Source organism: Sapajus apella, unplaced genomic scaffold (assembly GCF_009761245.1).
Source record: "Sapajus apella isolate SASKATOON/1434 unplaced genomic scaffold, GSC_monkey_1.0 scaffold44, whole genome shotgun sequence".
NCBI classification, from domain to species: domain Eukaryota; kingdom Metazoa; phylum Chordata; class Mammalia; order Primates; family Cebidae; genus Sapajus; species Sapajus apella.
Window position 1 is genome coordinate 5,967,539 of NW_022436984.1, and position 20,645 is coordinate 5,988,183.

At 37.8% G+C, this 20,645-nt stretch overlaps 1 protein-coding gene across 13 annotated transcripts in view; it reads left to right on the forward strand.

The window, feature by feature from the left end:
* The window catches only part of BIRC6 (baculoviral IAP repeat containing 6), a 258,154-nt gene that overhangs the window by 43,317 nt on the left and 194,192 nt on the right, over window positions 1-20,645 (forward strand). For 12 of the 13 annotated variants that reach the window (XR_004257190.1, XM_032239247.1, XM_032239252.1 and 9 more), the window contains exons 5-10: window positions 204-315; window positions 3,360-3,442; window positions 9,673-9,895; window positions 9,973-10,133; window positions 15,142-15,200; window positions 18,714-20,108. Coding sequence is in view for 12 of the 13 variants with exons in the window: in XM_032239247.1 (XP_032095138.1) it covers window positions 204-315; window positions 3,360-3,442; window positions 9,673-9,895; window positions 9,973-10,133; window positions 15,142-15,200; window positions 18,714-20,108 (2,033 nt within the window). In the remaining variant the exon portion in view is untranslated. Of the gene's footprint in view, window positions 1-203; window positions 316-1,099; window positions 1,344-3,359; window positions 3,443-9,672; window positions 9,896-9,972; window positions 10,134-15,141; window positions 15,201-18,713; window positions 20,109-20,645 lie in introns of those variants that run through there. The other variant, XM_032239258.1, reaches the window with a different exon arrangement.

Sequence of the window (20,645 nt, forward strand, 5' to 3'; positions counted from 1 at the left end):
CCAATCAGGTTTTCTCTTTCCCTTTCTGTTTAAAGGAAATTCCTAAAACTTACCATTTTTAGTTTAAGTAATTGAACTTGATCATCAGACCATTTCCAGTTTTTGTTGATAACCTAGTAAATTTTTTTTTCTGCATTGTTAAATAGAAGTTTCAGTGTGATTTGATGCCTAACTTCAATTACATAAAGTATGTTTACTTTTAGATCATTGATGTACAGTGAAGCTAACAGACGGGAGACATTTACCTCATGGCCTCATGTAGGCTATAGGTGGGCACAACCAGATCCCATGGCTCAAGCTGGATTTTATCATCAGGTAAAAAAAGAATATAATTAAAAAAAACCTTTTTTCAGTATGCCTTTGTAGCCTTCAGCAAAATTATCAGCATTTTTTTTTACTTCTTCAGAAATTTATTTTATGCAACTTGGTTGCATGGTTGCTTGTATGCATGTATACCTGTTTTATTTGCCCAGGCTGGAGTGCAGTGCCACGATGTCAGCTCACTGCAACCTCTGCCTCTTGGGTTCAAGCAGTTCTTGTGCCTTAGCCTCCTTAGTAGTTGGGATTACAGGTGTGTGCCATCACGCCTGGCTCATTTTTGTATTTTTAATAGAGATAGGGTTTCGCTATGTTGGCCATGCTGGTCTCAAACTCCTGACCTCAGGTGACTTGCCTGCCTTGGCCTCCCAAAGTACTGGCATTACAGGCTTGAGCCACTGTGCCTGGCCAGGAAAAAAATTTTTTTAAGTAATTAACAACTGAGTATTTTCTTTCACATTAGATACAACTTTTTTTAGAAAATGATTTTTTGTTTTTGAGACAGGGTCTCATTCTGTTGCCCACCCTGGAGTACAGCAGCACTATCACCACTCAGTGCAGCCTCACCTCCCCAGGCACAGGTAATTCGTCCACCTCAGCCTCCCTGAGTAGCGGAGACTACAGGTGTATACCACTGGGCCTGGCCAGCTTTTGTATCAATGTAATTTTTTTTTTTTTTTTTTTTTTGGTAGAGACAGGGTTTCTGGTGTTGCCCAGACTGGTTTCAAACTCCTGGGCTCAAGAGATTCACACTCCTCAACCTCCCGAATTGTTGGGATTATAGGTGTAAGCCACCATGCCAGGTCATAATTTTTTAATAAAATCAACAAATCTTCAGATTTGGCTTTTGACAAGTCTTCTCTTTTGATGCATGTTTATTTCCAGTGTTTGATGTCAACATTCATAACACAGTTAGTAGATGCTTAGGGCAATGGAATGAAAGAAGTTTTACAGTTTCAAAATTCTCATTTTAGTTGGGATACAAATTACCCATATACTGGATAACTACAGAAGCAGCATTACAGGTAGTACATTGAAACTTCAATATCTGCGTATTAAAGAACTGATTAAGTTGCATAGGTAGAGGAAGAGTTAGTCAAGAAAAAAGTCATAGTTTTATAGAGGAAGAGAGGAGGGTATAAAGTATAAGGATTAACATGATACAGAGGCATGAGAATGGGACATTATAAAAAGCTTTGCCGAACTAGAGGGAAGTTAAGAAAAATGATTTTAGTTAGATGTAAAATGTTATTTAATAGGAAACTTCAACTGAGTGGTATAGACTGGCTTACCATTGTTTTGCCACTGCTAAAAGAATCTAAGAAATCTCATACTTATGTGTCAATTTAAATAAAGCATACTTATTTCACTTTATTTATTTATTTGGGTTTGGGTCTTGCTCTGTTACCCAAGCTGTAGTGCAGTGGCATGATTACAGCTCACTGCAGCCTCAGCCTCCTGGCCCAAGCGATCCTCCTACCTCAGCCCCTCAAGTATCTGGGATTACAGGCATGTGCCCCCTGCCCAGTTAATTCTGTTTATTTTTTGTAGAGATGAGATTTCACTATGTTGCCTAGGCTGGTTTCAAACTTCTGGGCTCAGGCAGCTTGCCTGCCTTAACCTTCGAAAGTACTGTGATTATAAGTGTAAGCCACCACATCTGGCCTAAATCAATAATTCAAGTAAATTTTGAAGTACATTAAAGTAACTGTCATTTAGACTCTGAAGACTGATTATTCCTTCGTTATCTTCAAGTATTCTGAATACCTGAACTAAAATTAAACCAGAAAACCATACATATGTGAATATTTTATTCAATGTTTGTCAGATTTCCAGATAGGTAAGTTTGGAGACTGGTTAATATTAGAATCACAGAAATCATTTCCCTAAATTAAGGTTTGAATGTGGACCATTTTTCTAGCAATTTATCATCTTTTTAAAATTTGGTGTAATTTTCTAAGAGTCTCTGTTAAGTAATGCCTGATAGTTTTTTCTGTTGAGTTACTGTTTATGATACTCTGTCTTTGCGGAGAGATCAAATAGTAGCTTCTCTAGAATCCTGTCATTCTAGGAAATGTTTAGGGGCTGATTATTTGTAATCTTCTAAAATGCATAATAATTTTGCATCTATAAATGTTCACAAATATTAATATTATTTTTCAGGTATAGTTCTGTTCAGGTTTTTGCAAATATGTGTGTGTGTGTGTGTGTGTGTGTGTGCGCGTGCATGCGCGTGCGCGCGTGTGTGTGTGTGTACATATATATAAATTGTGCCTGGCCCTTGAATTGAAATATATGTAGCATTTTGCCCCATGTTATATGAATTAGATTCCAGATTATGTGAATTAGATTGACTAGTTTGCTATCCCTTTTTCTTGCCCTTCTTGTATAGATGTATGGGATTTGGTATCTAATAATTAACCCATTGACTCGTGCAGTGGCTTGCTCACATTTGTAATCCCAGCACTTAGGGAGGACAAGGTGGGAGGATCACTTAAGCCCAGGAGTTTAAGACCAGCCTGGGTACTGTAGTGAGACCCTGTCTCTACAAAAAATAGCAGAATTTGTTCGGTGTCATTAGAACATCCTTGTAGTACCAGCTGCTTGGGAGGGTGAGGTTGGAGGATCACTTGTGTACAGTAGTTCAGGGGTGTAGTGAGCTATGATTGTGCCATTGCACTCTAGACTGAGTGACAGAGTGAGACCCTGTCTCTTTAAAAAACAAAACAAACACCCAGCTAGACTCTTTGTCTTCTTATATATTTCAGATACTTTAGTATAGAAATTAGAAAAGTACTAGATGAGTGATTGTTTATATGTGTACCTCTCTTTGATTTAGTGGTCATTTTCTGAATTTTCAAATAATGCAGGCAATTCATAAGTATCTGGAGGTTTCAGTGTATTGTTGGGGCCTAATATAGGCTAATTTTCTTATTTTCAATATAGAATTTTACTTAAAATTATGAACGTTTAAAAATAACTTGTATTATAAAGCTATTTTAATAATGATTTATCATTTCTGTGTCTTTATAATTTTGCAGCCTGCCTCATCTGGAGATGATAGAGCCATGTGTTTTACTTGTAGTGTATGCCTTGTTTGTTGGGAACCTACTGATGAACCTTGGTGAGTCTTGATGTTTCTGGGCATAATAGGCTAAGTCGGTCATGTAAATATGCTTCTAAATTGTACTTTCCTGCTTAAGAATAATTTTTTGCCTTTTTGCCACCTATATTTTTGTCATTGTCCTGAGAATGAGATAGTCCTATTTACACTCTGTCATACCACTTGGCATACAGTGTCTCTAAGTTTGACTTTCTAAAATTTGTACACGCAAGAAGTACCAAACAATAGAATCATGTTCTAACTGAAAACCAGAAAGCTATGGTAAAGTGAACTCCAGCATGAGCTTTAGCAGTTGAATCTTGGTCTATTGAGAGCAAATTGTCAATAGGGAATTCATGGAGGAGAGCCTTATGGTATACCTTTCTAATTTTGAAGTAATTTTAAAGTGGGACTCTTTGATGTCTCTGAATTTTAGTGCATAAAAATTTAGAACCTGTAAAGATCATGTATTGAAACTTCAATTTTACAAGTAACTATTCTGAAGCCTTATTAATATAAATAATAGTATATTGTTATAGCAAATATTTATATAAGATGGTATACCAGGTACCATTCTGAACACTTTATATATTTTTGACTCATTTAATTCTCATGTTTCCCTGTGAAGTAGGTACTGTCGTAACCTCCATTATATGGGAGGGAACTGAATATCCTCCAGTTTAACCTTTCTAGTCTCTCCATGAGATAGGAATTACTATCCCATTTTAAAATGAAGAACTAAAAATTTGCTGAAGGGCATATGACTAGTAAGTGATAGAACCAAGTTTTGGTTTTAGGATATGTTGCTTGTTTTGTATTAAAACTATTTTGAAGTCTCTGTTAAATCAGCTGATGTACATGGGGTAAACTTGCTAAAATGTATTGCAGTGTACCTATGGAGTTCAGATTGGAAAATACTGTGTGAAAAATTCAAGTTGCATCTATCTGTAGGCAGAGTTGAATACAGTAGTCCTCCTTATTAACAGAGCATACATTCCAGGACCCATTGGTTACCTGAACAGCAGCTAGTACTGAAACACACACACACACACACACACACACACACACCCACCCCCTACACACACATACACACATATATACATATATATGTAAAATATAGTGTATATATATATATATATATATATACATACATACACACACATATATACAGATATATAGTATATATAGTCTATATAGACTATATATACTATATAGTATATGTGTATATATAGTATATAGTATATATACTATATATATATGTGTGTATATATATACACACACACTATATTTTTTCCCTATACATCCATAACCTATGATAAAGTATAATTTATAAATAAAGCACCAAAAGAGATTAATAACAATAACTACTAATAAAATTGAACAATTTTAACAATATACTGTAATAAAAGTTCGTCACTGTGGTCGATCTGTCTTGTGTTTTTCTCTCTCAAAATATCTTATGGTACTTTACTTACCTAATTTGGGACCGTGGTTGACCATGAGTAATTGAAACCATAGAGAGTAAAGCTGTGGGCTGGGCACAGTGGCTTACGCCTGTAATCCCAGCACTTTGGGAGGCTGAGGCGGGTGGATCACCAGAAGTTAGGAGTTCAAGACTAGCCTGGCCAATATGGTGAAACCCCATCTCTACTAAAAGTAGAAAAAATTAGCGGGGTGTGGTAGCCTGCGCCTGTAATCCCAGCCACTCTGGAGGCTGAGGCAGGAGAATCGCTTGAATCTGGGAGGCGAAGATTGCAGTGAGCCAAGATTGTGCCATTGTACTCCAGCTTGGGCAACAAGAGTTCTGACCAGGCTTGGTGGCTCATGCCTGTAATCCCAGCACTTTGGGAGGCCGAGGCAGTGGATTACCCGAGGTCAGGAGTTTAAGACCAGTCTGACCAATATGGTGAAACCCCGTCTCCAAAAAAAAAAAAATTATATATATATATATATATGTATGTATAATAAAATTAAAAAAAGAGTGAAACTGATGTGTATAATAAAATTAAAAAAAGAAGAGTGAAACTGTCTCAAAAAAACAAAAGAGTGAAGCTGTGAATAAGAGGGGGACCTATTGTATGAGCAATTTTCAATCTAATTTGAGTTTCTGTTTGGAATTGTCTTTCCCCATAGAAGCCATCTTTATATATGTCTATATATATGTATATATATATATATACCATTTTAATAAATATATTTTTACTTCACTAGGCCAATCATTAAAAAGTTATTTAACCTATACCTGAAAAATTATACAATATTATCGGACATTCTTTTTTTTTTTTTTTTTTTTGAGACGGGGTTTCATTCATGTTAGCCAGGCTGGAGTGCAATGGCCCAATCTCGGCTCACCGCAACCTCCGCCTCCTGGGTTCAGGCAATTCTCCTGCCTCAGCCTCCTGACTAGCTGGGATTACAGGCACGCACCACTATGCCCAGCTAATTTTTTGTATTTTTAGTAGAGATGGGGTTTCACCATGTTGACCAGGATGGTCTTGATCTCTTGACCTCGTGATCCACCCGCCTCGGCCTCCCAAAGTGCTGGGATTACAGGCTTGAGCCACTGCGCCCGGTCTTATCGGACATTCTTTGTAAATATTTTCAATGGAAGGTTGATTAAAATTTCAGACTTGGGTTGTTCAAAACACATCTTTTCTTGACATGGCCAGGGATTCAGGAATTCTACTTCTTCTCTGCACAAGTATTTGGGTTTCCTCAAACACTCAGGAAGTTGATGGGGTCTCTGAACGCCTTGGGCCAGTCCTCCAAATGGGTAGGAGGGGAAGAGGATTGATGGAGGCTAAGGAGCCTAGGCACCTTCTGAATTCTAAAGGGGGAAAGGACAAATTTGAAAGGGCGAATTGGACTCATATTTTGACTGTGCGAGTTGATAGTTACTTTGGAGAGAGATTGAAGTTAAAAACGTAAAAAAATGGACCACAAGAACAGAAAATCAAACACTGAATGTTCTCACTCATAGGCCGGTGTTGAACAATGAGAACACATGGACACAGGGAGGGGAGCATCACAAACTGCGGTGCGTGGGAGGAAACTAGGGGAGGGACAGGATGGGGTGGGGAGTTGGGGAGGGATAACATGGGGAGAAATGTCAGATATAGGTGATGGGGAGGAAGGCAGCAAACCACATTGCCGTTTATGTACCTATGCAACAATCTTGCATGTTCTTCACTTGTACCGCAAAACCTAAAACGATAAAATATATATTAAAAAAAAGAGAGAATCTGTAAGCAATTATTAAAGAAAAAAAAAAAAACTACTTTGCTGAAGCAAAGCCTCAGTTCTTATTAAAAAAACAAAAAAACAAACAAACAAACAAAAAAAAACGACCATACCCTAGTACCTGGCAATTCCACTTCTATTTACCTACTCTAGGGAGTTAATTGCTCCAGTATGCACAGAAGCATAAAATGGGTGGTCATTGCAGTTAAAAATCGGAATCCTCTTAAATGCCCATCAGGAGGGGAAAAGCCAAGTAGAATGTGAAATGTTCATGTAACAGACTGTGGTCCAGCAGTGAAAGGGAATGAACAGTAAGATCTCTATTAATCACCCTCAGTAACTTTTAAATGTGTCATTGTATCAGGAAATCTTCTGTATTAATAGAATGATTGATGATTAAATACATCATAAAATGTATATGTGTCGTGTACAGTGATACCAAATATTTAAGACCCTGTATTTTCTTTAAAATAATTTTTTTCACAGACTTCCACATCATGTATTTTCTACATGTACATTTATGTATATAAACGTAAAAATATTTTAGAAATTTATCACTTAAATTTATAATGGCAGTTTCCTGGAGGTTGGATTGGTGATTACTGGGATTAGATTTTAAAATTGACATGGGTCTTCAGCTTTATTTTTTATAGCCATGTGTAACTTACATAAATAAAATTTTATTGATAAAATTAAAACTTAGATGAAAAGGGGTAAACTATGCTAGATTTAGCTGTGAGGGAACCTGACCCAAATGTCATTTCCTTGGGGATGCACTGTAAAAGGATTTAGGAAAGACATCTGCATTAAAAATTGCTGTAGATTTATGTATGTAAGTTGTAGGTGCGTTGTAATAAGAAATACATACATTTTTAAGGAGTAGCATGTTTTATGTGTAAAGTTCTTTCTTTGCCATGGCAATAAAACAGTGAGTTAAAAACAATGTTTCTTTAAGAAACATTTCTTTTTAAATTTTATTTTACTATTTATTTATTTATTTTTTTGAGGGACGCAGTCTCACTCTGTTGCCCAGACTGGAGTGTAGTAGCGTGATCTTGGTTCATTGCAACCCCTGCCTCCTTGGTTCAAGAGATTCTTGTGCCTTAGCCTCCTGAGTAGCTGGGACTACAGGCACATGCTACTACACCCAACTAAATTTTGTATTTTTAGTAGAGATGGGGTTTCCCCATGTTGGCCAGGCTGGTCTGGAATTCCTCACCTCAAGTGATGTGCCCTCCCAAAGTGTTGGTATTACAGGTGTGAGTCACTGCGCTCAGCCTATTTTATGTTTTTTACATATGGGGTCTTGCTATGTTGTCCAGGCTGAAGTTCAGTGGCCATACACAAGTGTGATCATAGCTGACTGCAGCCTCAAATTCCTGGGCTCAAGCAGTCATCCTGCCTCAGCCTCCTGAGTAACTGAGACTATACGATTTTGCCATCATGTCTGACTCATGGGTTCTTTTTTTGGTCGCAGGATCCTGACATTTCTGATGCCTTATGATTATAACTAACAGAAATAAAAATAAGGAATAACCAGAAAGAAATATAAAGGAATCATAAAGTTGAGCAGATAGGTGTTAAGTTGATCCTGCTTTGAATATTTGAGATAATTCTTAAAGTCATTATACCAGTCTTGATCTGAGGTCCTGGTATTTTATTTTTATATTTTAATTTAAATTTTTAAATTTTTTATTTTTTAGAGACAGGGCTTTGCTCTGTCTCCCAGGCTGGAGTACAGTGGCACGATCATAGCTCACTGCAACCTTGAACTCCCAGGCTCAAGGGATCGTCCTACCTGTGTTCGACTACAGGCACATGCTACCACACCCAACTAATTATTTTTATTTTTTGTAGTGATAAGGTCTCACTGTTGCCTAGGCTGGTCTCAATCTCTTGGCCTCAAGGATCCAACCACCATGGCCACCCGAAATGCCGAGATTATAGGCGTGAGCCACTGTGCCCAGCCTGTATTTTATGTTTCTTAAACTTGTTACGGTTTTCTGGAAAATGAATTTTACATTTCTTTTTCTTTAGTAAGCATTTATTTGAAATAAGTAGTGTATAATTTACGAACTTTACATTTCTAAGGGTCTTAGGAAATAAATTTTATTTAAAAGTTATTTGTCTGATTTGGTTCTGTAGTGAATATGTGAGGTATATTTCTGTGTTCTTTTTTTTTTTTTTTTTTTTTTTGAGACGGAGTTTCACTCTTGTTACCCAGGCTGGAGTGCAATGGCGTGATCTCGGCTCACCGCTACCTCCGCCTCCTGGGTTCAGGCAATTCTCCTGCCTCAACCTCCTCAGTAGCTGGGATTACAGGCACGCGCCACCATGCCCAGCTAATGTTTTGTATTTTTAGTAGAGACGGGGTTTCACCATGTTGACCAGGATGGTCTCGATCTTTTGACCTCGTGATCCACCCACCTCGGCCTCCCAAAGTGCTGGGATTACAGGCGTGAGCCACTGCACCCGGCCCTCTGTGTTCTTAATATATATTATTTTATTCATACTAGAGATCTCTTTGCTTTCAGATCTTTACTAAAAAACTTTTTATGTTATGGGTGGCATTTATCGAGTTTCAACTGTATGTCATTTACAGTTGTGTCCCCTGATAGTTATGGAGAATTTTAAATTGAAATGTAGTAATCATTCAAAACTACAGGAAACCAGTGTGAGGAAATACTAGGAGTTTAAACAATTTTGTAGTGTACAATATAGCATTAGTTATACCATAGTATTTGTTTCTCAGTTTTGTCTGAGATTGAGTGTATAATCAGTTAAAGTGAGTAACAACTGGTATTGTTGAATGTTTGGAATATTGAATGTGTGAATATTGTAAATGGTTGAACATGTTAGAGTGATCTTAATAAAATTGAATTATTTGGTTATATTAAATCTTCAATGATGAGTACTTTTAGTTAAAAAAAGATGATGCTGGAGTTCTGTTTTAATGTACAAACTATATTGCTTTATTTTTAGTAAACTTTTTGTTTTAAATCTGTGTAAAGGTCTGAACACGAAAGACATTCCCCAAACTGCCCATTTGTGAAAGGTGAGCACACACAGAATGTGCCATTGTCAGTCACTCTTGCAACAAGTCCTGCACAGTTTCCTTGTACGGATGGAACCGACAGAATATCTTGCTTTGGGTCGGGGAGCTGCCCTCATTTTCTAGCTGCTGCAACTAAACGAGGAAAGATCTGCATCTGGGATGTTTCCAAACTTATGAAGGTATGTTTGAATTTTGAAGTAACAAATTAGTAATTGAAAAAAAATCAGTTGTAAACTTAGGCTTTTCATTTGTTTAGGTGCACTTAAAGTTTGAAATTAATGCCTATGATCCAGCAATTGTACAACAGCTTATTCTATCAGGAGACCCAAGCTCAGGAGTTGATTCAAGGAGACCAACTTTGGCGTGGCTGGAGGACTCCTCTAGTTGCTCAGATATACCAAAATTGGAAGGAGATAGGTATGTGAGTTTGTTTTAGTAGTATTTAATAGATGTTACATGTTTTCCTAAATTTTACATTATCATAGTTCTAATAATTAAAGAGGAGGGAAAGAAAGTTATGCAGTTAAGAGTCAGAGAGTAAATGTTTGGTTAGAAATCTGAAACCTGTGATTCTTGAAGAAAAATCTTCATTCGGAAACACCATAGTTATAAAATAAACTTAATTTTCTATCACAATCTATGTCAATTGGAAATAATTGCCACATTGTATAATAGATGATGATAAGTCACATTGAAATGTCTAAATAATGAAATGAAATTCTATTAGATTTGTAGTTTCACCTTCTACTAAATCTTTTCATAGAGCAGTTGAACTAGATGATTTCAATTTCTCTTTTTTCATTAGCACCTCAAATTATGGCAGTGCTAATGAATAATAATAATGGAATGACCTGAGGTGAGGCAAGAAGATCTAATTGTGTACTAGTAGTCAGCAGTGAGTTGAGGTCCATAATTATTGCTATAGAAATATTTTATTAAAATTGTTGTTCTGGATTCTCCTTCACTCAACTTCTCTGAGAGATTCCTGATTTTTGTGGCTTCATCTGATGTAGGTGGGGTGGGAGAGTCAAAGTATCACCCTCCTTCACCCACTTGTTTCCTAAGAACCACTGTGGTTTTGACTCTGAACTGGGCTAGTAAGATTCTGTAGGGGGAAAAAGAAACTTCTGTAGGTAGCCATGTGAAATGGAGCCTATTTAACTGCGATCAAATGTCCTGATAGACTGAGAATATCTGCCATTTCACTTCCAAGGGCTTCTTATGTTACTGATATGTGATGGGTGTTACATTGTAGTCAGTGATTTATCAGTTTACTTCACAACTCCTTTGGTGGCATGTACTTTCATTAAGGAGTAATGTAAAATTTTATTAATGGAAATTATTTAATTAATAGAATTAGTGGAAAATTTACAACACATGTGTTACCTCTTTCTAGTTCCTCTTGGTAATAACATGTTGATTAAAGCCTTGTGGGTGTTCTGTTAATATAAATCTCTGTGAAAGCTTAATGGAAAAGCAGCTTAACTATTGTTGTCCGAGTTTCTGACCATATTTTGCCAATAGGACTAGATTCTAAGCATGCTTAATTTCTGTGATTTTCTAGAAGTTAGTGGAAAAGTAATAGATGGTAATGAAAGTTATGTGTCCTTCCAGATACTTAATTTAATTAGAACTTTGCCTTGAAATTTTGTAATTTGGGGATTAAAAATTGAATCAAAATATACTTCTAGGATTACAAATACCCACACACATACAGTCACTTCCTCCCAGGTAAAATGTGCATTTTAGATGAACATGTGTTCAGCATTTCTAGTGGAAATACAATATTATGTGGGTAATGTGCTTGAATTGAGGTAATGGCTACTTTTAAGAAATTTACAATCTAGGGTAGAAGGTCTGTTTTCTCTGAAAAAAGTCTCAAACAAATGATTACAAAAACATTAAGTTGGTGTGGTAGGAGGAAGCTAAAGAGGTGAAACTTCATTCCTAACCTTAAGCCCCCTCTCTCTCGGCTCACTGCAACCTGAGCCTCCTGGTTCAAGTGATTCTCCTGACTCAGCCTACTGAGTAGCTGGGACTACAGGTGCCCGCCACTGTGCCTAGCTATTTTTTGTATTTTTACTAGAGATGGGGCCTCACCATTTTGGCCAGGCTGGTCTCGAACTCCTAACCTGATGATCCACCCACCTTGGCCTTCCAAAGTGCTGGGATTACAGGTGTGAGCCACTACGCCCGGCTGCATGTCATTTTTTAAAAAGTTTTATTGAAGTGTAATTTTCAAACCATAAAATTCATGTAAGTGTACAATTTAGTTATTTTACCCATATATATATATCATTTTTTTTTCGTTTTTTGGGAGAGAGTCTTGCTCTGTTGCCCATGCTAGAGTGCAGTTGTGTGATCCCGCTCACTATACCCTCTGCCTCCCAGGTTGAAGTGATTCTCGTGCCTCAGTCTCCCAAGTAGCTGGGACTACAGGCATGTGCCACCACGCCTGGGTAAATTCTGTATTTTTAGTAGAGATGGGTGTTTCACTGTGTTGGCCAGGCTGGTCTCAAACTCCTGGCATCACGTGATCTGTCCACCTCAGCCTCCCAAAGTGCTGGGATTATAGGTGTGAGTCACTGCGCCTGGCCTTATCCTTATAATTTATGATGCAATTGTTTGAGAATATTTTTCTCACAAAATATTTTAGAAGAATGTGATTTTACAAATAAATATATATATGCATAAAATTTTTTTTCTTTCTTTCTTTTTTTGAAACAAGGTCTTGCTCTGTCACCTGGGCTGGGATCTAGTGGTGTGATCACGGCTTATTGCAGCCTTTACCTCCTGGGCTCAAGTCATCCTTCCACCTCAGCTTTCTAAGTAGCTGGGACTAAAGGCATGTGCCACCATGCTCAGCTAATTTTTTATTTTTTGTGGAGATTGGGGCCTCACTATGTTTCCCAGGCTGGTCTCAAACTCCTAGGCTCAAACAGTCCTCCCGCCTTGCCCTTCCAATGTGCTGGGATTACAGGTGTGAGTCACTGCGCCTGGGCCCTGATTATATTTTTGAAGACCTTCAGAATAAAACATTCTTGACTAAACTAAGGCTTTTATCAGGCAACCGTCTTTGAAATATCAAGACACCCGAATTCCTTTAAAATATATTACTACTTGATTTTATTGTTCATCTTAGTACAGCAGGTTAATACTTGGTTGTTTATTTTTCTTAATGTAACAGCCCTTCTATACATAAAACCTATTGCGTTTTCTTGGTTTGGACTTCTTCACTCTTAAGAATTCCCAATTATTAATATTTCTTCTTGGGATTTGTTTTTCCACTTATTTTTCTGAAACCAGCCAATTAGGTGAATTAATTAGCAGCTGATTTTAAATTTGTTTGCATTTTTTTCTGTTGTAAATTACAGCACTAAATTGGTTGATGGCCAGCTGTTATCACTTGAACAAACTAAAACAGAGAAACTGTCAAAAATATATAAGTGAATTTCCCTCACCTGCCCCAAAATATTTCAAACATTGCCTTGGAGTGTAGTAATATCCTTAAGCATTTTCTTTTTTCTTTTTTTTTTGAGACAGAGTCTCACTCTTGTTACCCAGGCTGGAGTGCAATGGCGCGATCTCGGCTCACCGCAGCCTCCACCTCCTGGGTTCAGGCAATTCTCCTGCCTCAGCCTCCTGAGTAGCTGGGATTACAGGCACGTGCCACCATGCCCAGCTAATTTTTTGTATTTTTAGTAGAGACGGGGTTTCACCATGCTGACCAGGATAGTCTCGATCTCTTGACCTCATGATCCCCCCGCCTCGGCCTCCCAAAGTGCTGGGATTACAGGCTTGAGCCACCGCGCCCGGCCTCCTTAAGCATTTTCAATGCAGAATACCAATTTATGTTATGCATAAAATAACATTGTAGGCCAGGCGAGGTGGCTCACACCTGTGATCCCAGCACTTTGAGAGGCTGAGGCAGGTGGATTATGAGGCCAGGAGATCGAAACCATCCTGGCAGGCATGATAAAACTCTGTCTTGGCTAAAAATACAAAAATCAGCTGGGGGGTGTTGCTTATGCCTGTAATCTCAGCTACTCAGGAGGCTGAGGCAAGAGAACTTCGTGAACCCAGGAGGTGGAGGTTGCAGTAAGCCGAGATGCTGCCATTGTACTACAGCCTAGTGACAGCAAAACTCCATCTGAAAAAAGCAAAAACAAAAAACCAGAAAAACATTGTAAATACTAGTCTGTTTAGGATGTAAGTGCAGTATATTGTTTTCAAAGGGGTAATTGCCTTTTTTTTTTTTTTGCAGAATGCATCTTTTTATTTTTATAATGAGGTTGTCAGAATTTTAGAAACTGCTGTACATGTGCTGATTAATAAATAGAGAACAGAGAGAGCCTAATTACTGTGATAGAATGGTTTGTAATTACAACTTTATTTTTGGTGGGCTAACAGTGGAGAGAGTGAGGATAAAGATGGCTGCAAACAGGACTATCACCCTGTTTTGAAGGGAAGCTGTCAATTTCTTGGCCATCTTAGTGAAGACCAAAGGGGAGACTTTGCTTTGTCTTAATGACCCCCCATCTTCTGAGTTGTCAGTTTTCCTGTATGTAAAGGAGTTCTTAACAGCCTCTGCAAAACGAATAAAATACAAAACAAAAATAGAATTGCATGTGCATGTTGAGTGCACAAACATACACACATGCTTATACAAATATTATGTTTGGTTTTAGGCCGTCTTGAATTCAGTAATAGAATAGTTCTTAAAGTTTTACTGCTACAAGCTGATGCTTGATTTTATTAGCTGCTTCTGTCTTTTATCTTTTTGTTTGCCCAAACTGTCCTTAGTCACACAGTAGTCTTCAAATCCCTACAAATGTTATCATGGATTCTTAGAAGTTTCCACACCCTATTTCAGTTAGACATTTATTTAATGATTTAAGACGATGTATTGTCAGTGTTGTTAATCAGTTACGATATAAAACTATTCTTTATATCTCATTTAAGCCAATTTTAATTGTTTTGTATGTTTGAGATATGTAGTAGTGATTTTAACAACTGTACTTTCAGCCCACGCATAGTGGCTCATGCCTATAATCCCAGCACTTTGAGAGGTAGAGGCAGGAGATTGTTTGAGCCCAGAGGTTCAAGACCAGCCTGGGCATCATGATGAGACCCTGTCTCTGCAAAAATTCAAAAAAAGTAGCTGGGCATGGTGTGGCGTATGACTGTGGTCCCACCTACATGGGAGGCTGAGGTGGAAGGATTGTTTGAGGCCAGGAGGAGGTCAGGGCTGCAGTAAGCTGTGTTCCTGCCACTGTACTGCAGCCTGGGTGACAGAGCAAGACCCTATTTTTTTTTAAAAAAAAAAAACAAAAAACAAAAGCCAACTGTACTTTTTTCTTTGCTTTCTCATATGATGTATACTCTTTTTGAAATTCAAATTGTTTATTTTGTCTTTTGATTTAAGCGATGATTTACTGGAGGATTCAGACAGTGAAGAGCATTCCAGATCAGATTCTGTGACAGGTATGTAAAAAGTATTAGATAATTTATTTAAAAAATTCTTTATACAGTTGCATATACAGCTAACTACCACTTAATTCTGAATTTCTTAGTTAATGCTAACTCTAAATTTTTGCTGGTATACACAGAAGACTGAAAGATTGTGTCAGAGATCTCAAATTAGTAGTATGTACATAGTGTTCCATATTTAAAATTTAAATGATACCTATTTGAGCCAGAGGAATTAAAGTGGATACTTACATTGAATCTTTGTCACATGTGTCAGAGAATTAAATGTTTTTATTTGTATAATATATTCTGTTAACTAAGGATAGTGTTTAAATTAAAGCTCTTTATTTGTATAAGTGAACCGCTTCATTAATACAGTTATTAAATCAGGTTTATAATGAAAATTTTTGTCTGCTGTAGCTAGAAAATACTTCAGATTTAGAGGGTAGTAGTCATGTTATGTGAAGTGACATCATCCCCAGATTATGGAAAATTCTCGATAAATCTGCCAGTGAGCATGTAGAAGAGATCATGAATGAAATAGTGTAAAATGGTCTAAACAGAGCTTTGAGTATACCTTAAGTGTTTAGTTTTTTATGAATCTCAGTTGCTTATTGCTGTACTTGGTCAGCTTTCAAACCTTCATGGAATCACCTTGAGTTCTTTTTTTTTTTTTTTGAGATGGAGTTTCACTTTTTTGCCCAGGCTAGAGCACAATGGTGTGATTGTGGCTCACTGCAACCTCTGCCTCCTGGGTTCAAGTGATTCTCATGCCTCAGCCTCCCCAGTAGCTGGGATTACAGGCACATGCCACCACGCCTGGCTAATTTTGTATTTTTAATAATGACGGGGTTTCACTATGTTGGCGAGGCTGGTCTTGAACTCCTGACCTCAGGTGATGCACCTGCCTTGACCTGTCAAAGTGCTGGGAGTACAGGCATGAGCCACAGCCACCAGGTCTGCCTAACATATATTGTTCTTTATGTTATTGTTGCTAATGTTGTTGCTGCCTGACTGAAAGAAGTTTGTGCCATTGAGAAAGAGGTCAGTTGAAAGAATTTTCAATTCAGTGTCAAGAGATTATACTTGATTAGGGAGTTTACTGACATCTGTTGTAAGATTTTCTTTCCTTTTTTTCTGTTTTCTGGAAACGGGGTTTTACTATGTTGCCAAGGCTAGTCTTGAATTGCCGAGCTCCAAGGATCCTTCCACCTCAGCTTCCCAAATAGCTGGGATTACAGGCATGCACCACAATGCCCAGCTTTGTGATTATATCGCAGGTTAAAAGGTTGAGACTGAGAAACTCAGTATTGTATTTCAGTGTGTATGCTGAGCTCTGAGACTGTACTATTTTTAAGGAATAGTTTAAAGAGGGCACGGTAGAAAAAAGGTCAATAAGAGATAATGTAGTAAAACTTAGCGGATAATACAGAAGACAATGTTTCATGTAACAATGATACAATTTTGGAAGTTTCTGTTCCTAGTTATTTTTTTCTAAACTCAGGTTAGAATTGTATTCTCTGACATTCCACTAATAATAAGCAAATAGGGTGAGAGAGAGGAAATGGTGCTTATAACTCCTTCAGAGTGGTGAAAGAAAGGAAACGGAGATTACAGTCATTTTTTAATGGATATTCTGCATAGTGCATAAATGACAGATGCATAAGTAATATTCACTCTTTGGTTTATAATTCAAATGCAGAAATTCTTACTTTTATCTTAAAGTTATGAATAAGTAATATTTCTTTAACCCTTTAATTGCCTTCTTGGAAAAAAGGTTTTGCTCAGTAATTGCCAAGATAATGTATTTTGAATTGAAAATACTTTTTTTTTTTTTTGGAGACAATGTTACTCTGTTTTCCAGGCTAGAGGTGATACCAGTTCACTGCAACTTCTGTCTCCCAGGTTCAAGTAATTCCCATCCTCAGCCTCTGGAGTAGCTGGGACAATAAACACATGCCACCACACCTGGCTAATTATTATTATTATTTTTTTTTTGATTCCCACCCTGCCTGATTTTTTTTTTTTTTTTTTTTTTTTTGAGATGGAGTTTTGCCCTTGTTGCCCAAGGCTGGAGTGCAATGGCACAACCTCGGCTCACTGCAACCTCCACATCCCAGTTTCAAGCGATTCTCCTGCCTCAGCTTCCTGAGTAGCTGAGATTACAGGCCTGTGCCACCACACCTGGCTAGCTTTGTATTTTTAGTAAAGACAGGGTTTCTCCATGTTGGTCAGGCTGGTCTTGAACTCCTGAGCTCGGGTAATCTGCCCGCCCCAACCTCCCAAAGTGCTACGATTACAATCTTCCAAAGTGAGCCACCGTGCCTAGCTTGAATTCAAAATAATTTTGAGTCCCTTGAATACCTTAAGGGTTTTTCTGAGTAGGTTGATCTTAGATTTGATTATGTTTAAAAAAAAAAAAAAAAGGAAAAAAACAGCTTGGTATCTATGGGGAATTGGTTCCCGGACCCTCTCTAGATAACAAAATCCAGGTATGCTCACTTCCCTTGTATAAAATGATGTAGTTTTTGCTTATAACTTACGCACATCTACATCTTCCTGTATACTTTAGATGGTCTCTAGATTACTTATTATACCTAATACAATGTAAATATTGTGTAAAAAGTCATTATACTCTGTTGTTTAATGACAAAAAAGTTTGTACATGTTCAGTAGAGAAGCACCCATCCTTTTTTTTTTTTTTGAGATGGAGTCTTGAACAGTCACCCAGGCTGTAGTGCAGTGGCGCGATCTCGGCTCACTGCCATCTCCACCTCTTGGGTTCAAGCAATTCTCCTGCCTCAGCCTCCCAGGTAACTGGGACTACAGTGTGCACCACCACGCCCAGCTACTTTTTTTTGTATTTGCGGTAGAGACAGGGTTTCATCATGTTAGCCAGGATGATCTCCATCTCCTGACCTCGTGGTCCACCTGCCTCAGCCTCCCAAAGTGTTGGGATTACAGGCGTAAGCCACCGAGCCCAGCTGCACCCATCCATTTTTTAAAAAAAATGTTTTCCATCTGCAGTTAGTTGAATCCATGGATGTAGACCCTGTGAATATGGAGGGCTGACTCTGACTGTACTTTAAATTTTTTTAGGCCGGGCATGGTGGCTCATGCCTGTAATCCCAGCACTTTAGGAGCCTGAGGTGGGTGGATCACTTGAGGTCAGGAGTTTGAGACCAGCCTGGACAACATGGTGAAACCACGACTCTAATAAAAATATAAAAATTAGCTGGGCGTGGTGGTGTGTGCCTGTAATCCCAGCTGCTTGGGAGGCTAAGGCACTAGAATCACTTGAACCTGGGATATGGGGATTGTGGTGAGCCAAAATTGCACCACTGCACTACAATCTAGGCGATTGGGCAAGACTCTGTCTCAAAAATAAATAAATGAATAAAAATTTTAACTTATATATTCATAATGTACTGACTGGATGAGAAGAAAAAAATTAATGAAAACATTAAACCACAGGTTTTTATTTATACTTATAAGGTTATAGCTAATGAATATTGTTCCTTTTTAAAGGGCATACGTCACAGAAGGAAGCCATGGAAGTAAGCCTTGATATAACAGCACTCAGCATTCTCCAACAGCCAGAAAAACTTCAGTGGGAGATTGTTGCAAATGTGCTTGAAGATACTGTTAAGGATCTTGAAGAACTTGGGGCAAATCCTTGTTTAACAAACTCTAAGAGTGAAAAGACAAAGGAAAAGCACCAGGAACAACACAACATTCCTTTTCCGTGTTTATTAGCTGGAGGTTTATTAACATATAAATCTCCTGCTACCTCACCCATTAGTAGTAATTCTCACAGGTCACTGGATGGTTTAAGCAGAACTCAGGGTGAAAGTATATCAGAACAAGGGTCAACTGACAATGAATCCTGCACTAATTCAGAACTAAATTCTCCTTTGGTAAGGAGGACTTTACCGGTTTTGCTTCTTTATAGCATCAAGGAATCTGATGAGAAAGCAGGAAAGATCTTTTCACAGATGAACAATATTATGAGTAAAAGTTTGCATGATGATGGTTTTACGGTTCCACAGATTATTGAAATGGAGCTGGATAGTCAGGAGCAGTTGTTATTGCAGGATCCTCCTGTGACTTACATACAGCAATTTGCAGATGCAACAGCCAACCTTACCTCTCCGGATTCTGAGAAGTGGAACTCTGTGTTTCCCAAACCTGGGACTTTGGTTCAGTGCTTGAGGCTGCCAAAGTTTGCAGAGGAGGAGAATCTTTGTATAGACTCAATAACTCCTTGTGCTGATGGAATTCATTTGTTGGTAGGGCTGCGGACATGCCCTGTTGAATCCTTGAGTGCAATAAATCAAGTAGAGGCCTTGAATAATTTAAATAAATTAAACTCTGCACTATGTAATAGACGGAAAGGTGAGCTGGAATCAAATCTTGCTGTAGTGAATGGTGCAAATATTAGTGTAATCTCACATGAATCACCAGCAGATGTACAGACTCCTTTGATAATTCAGCCTGAGCAGAGGAATGTTAGTGGTGGATATTTAGTACTTTATAAAATGAATTATGCCACTCGGATAGTGACTTTAGAAGAGGAGCCAATAAAAATACAACATATCAAAGATCCCCAGGACACAATTACCTCGCTCATTTTGCTTCCACCAGATATATTGGATAATCGAGAGGATGACTGTGAGGAACCTATTGAGGATATGCAGTTAACCTCAAAGAATGGCTTTGAGAGAGAAAAAACATCTGACATTTCTACTCTTGGACACCTGGTAATAACCACTCAGGGAGGATATCTAAAAATACTAGATCTTTCAAACTTTGAAATTTTGGCCAAAGTGGAGCCTCCCAAAAAGGAGGGCACTGAGGAACAGGACACATTTGTTTCTGTGATTTACTGCTCTGGCACAGACAGGCTGTGTGCGTGCACCAAAGGTAAGTTGTTTGAGTATTCTACAAATCTTATCAAATCATGTACATATGGCATTTGTTTATGTGCATACCTAATAAGAATTTTAGATTAAAATAGATGGAGAAAAATTAATTTTTTCATAATTAAGTGGTAAATCCTTCTGTTTAAACTGTTCTTAAAACTTTTTCTACTGCCCTAGGTAAGGATTCTGACTGCAAATAAGTTAATAAGTCTCTTAGCAAGTATCGTCTTATTTAAACCTCAAGAAAATAATGTGCTTTTATTTCAGTGAGTCCCTGACTCTGCATCTGCTCAAATTGATGACCTTGGGCAAGTTATGTTAAATTCATTAAACCTTTGTTTATTTCTTTATAAACTAGGATAAGAAAGTCTATTTCCTAGGGTTATTAGAATGAAATAATGTATGTAAAGTTTCTGGCACAGTTATTGGTCCTTATTTCCTTCCGAAATAAAAATATTTAGCAAACAATTTTTAGTTTTGCCAAGTACTTTTTTTGGTCTGATGTATTTCTGATCTTTGGCTTATGGTGAGTACAAAC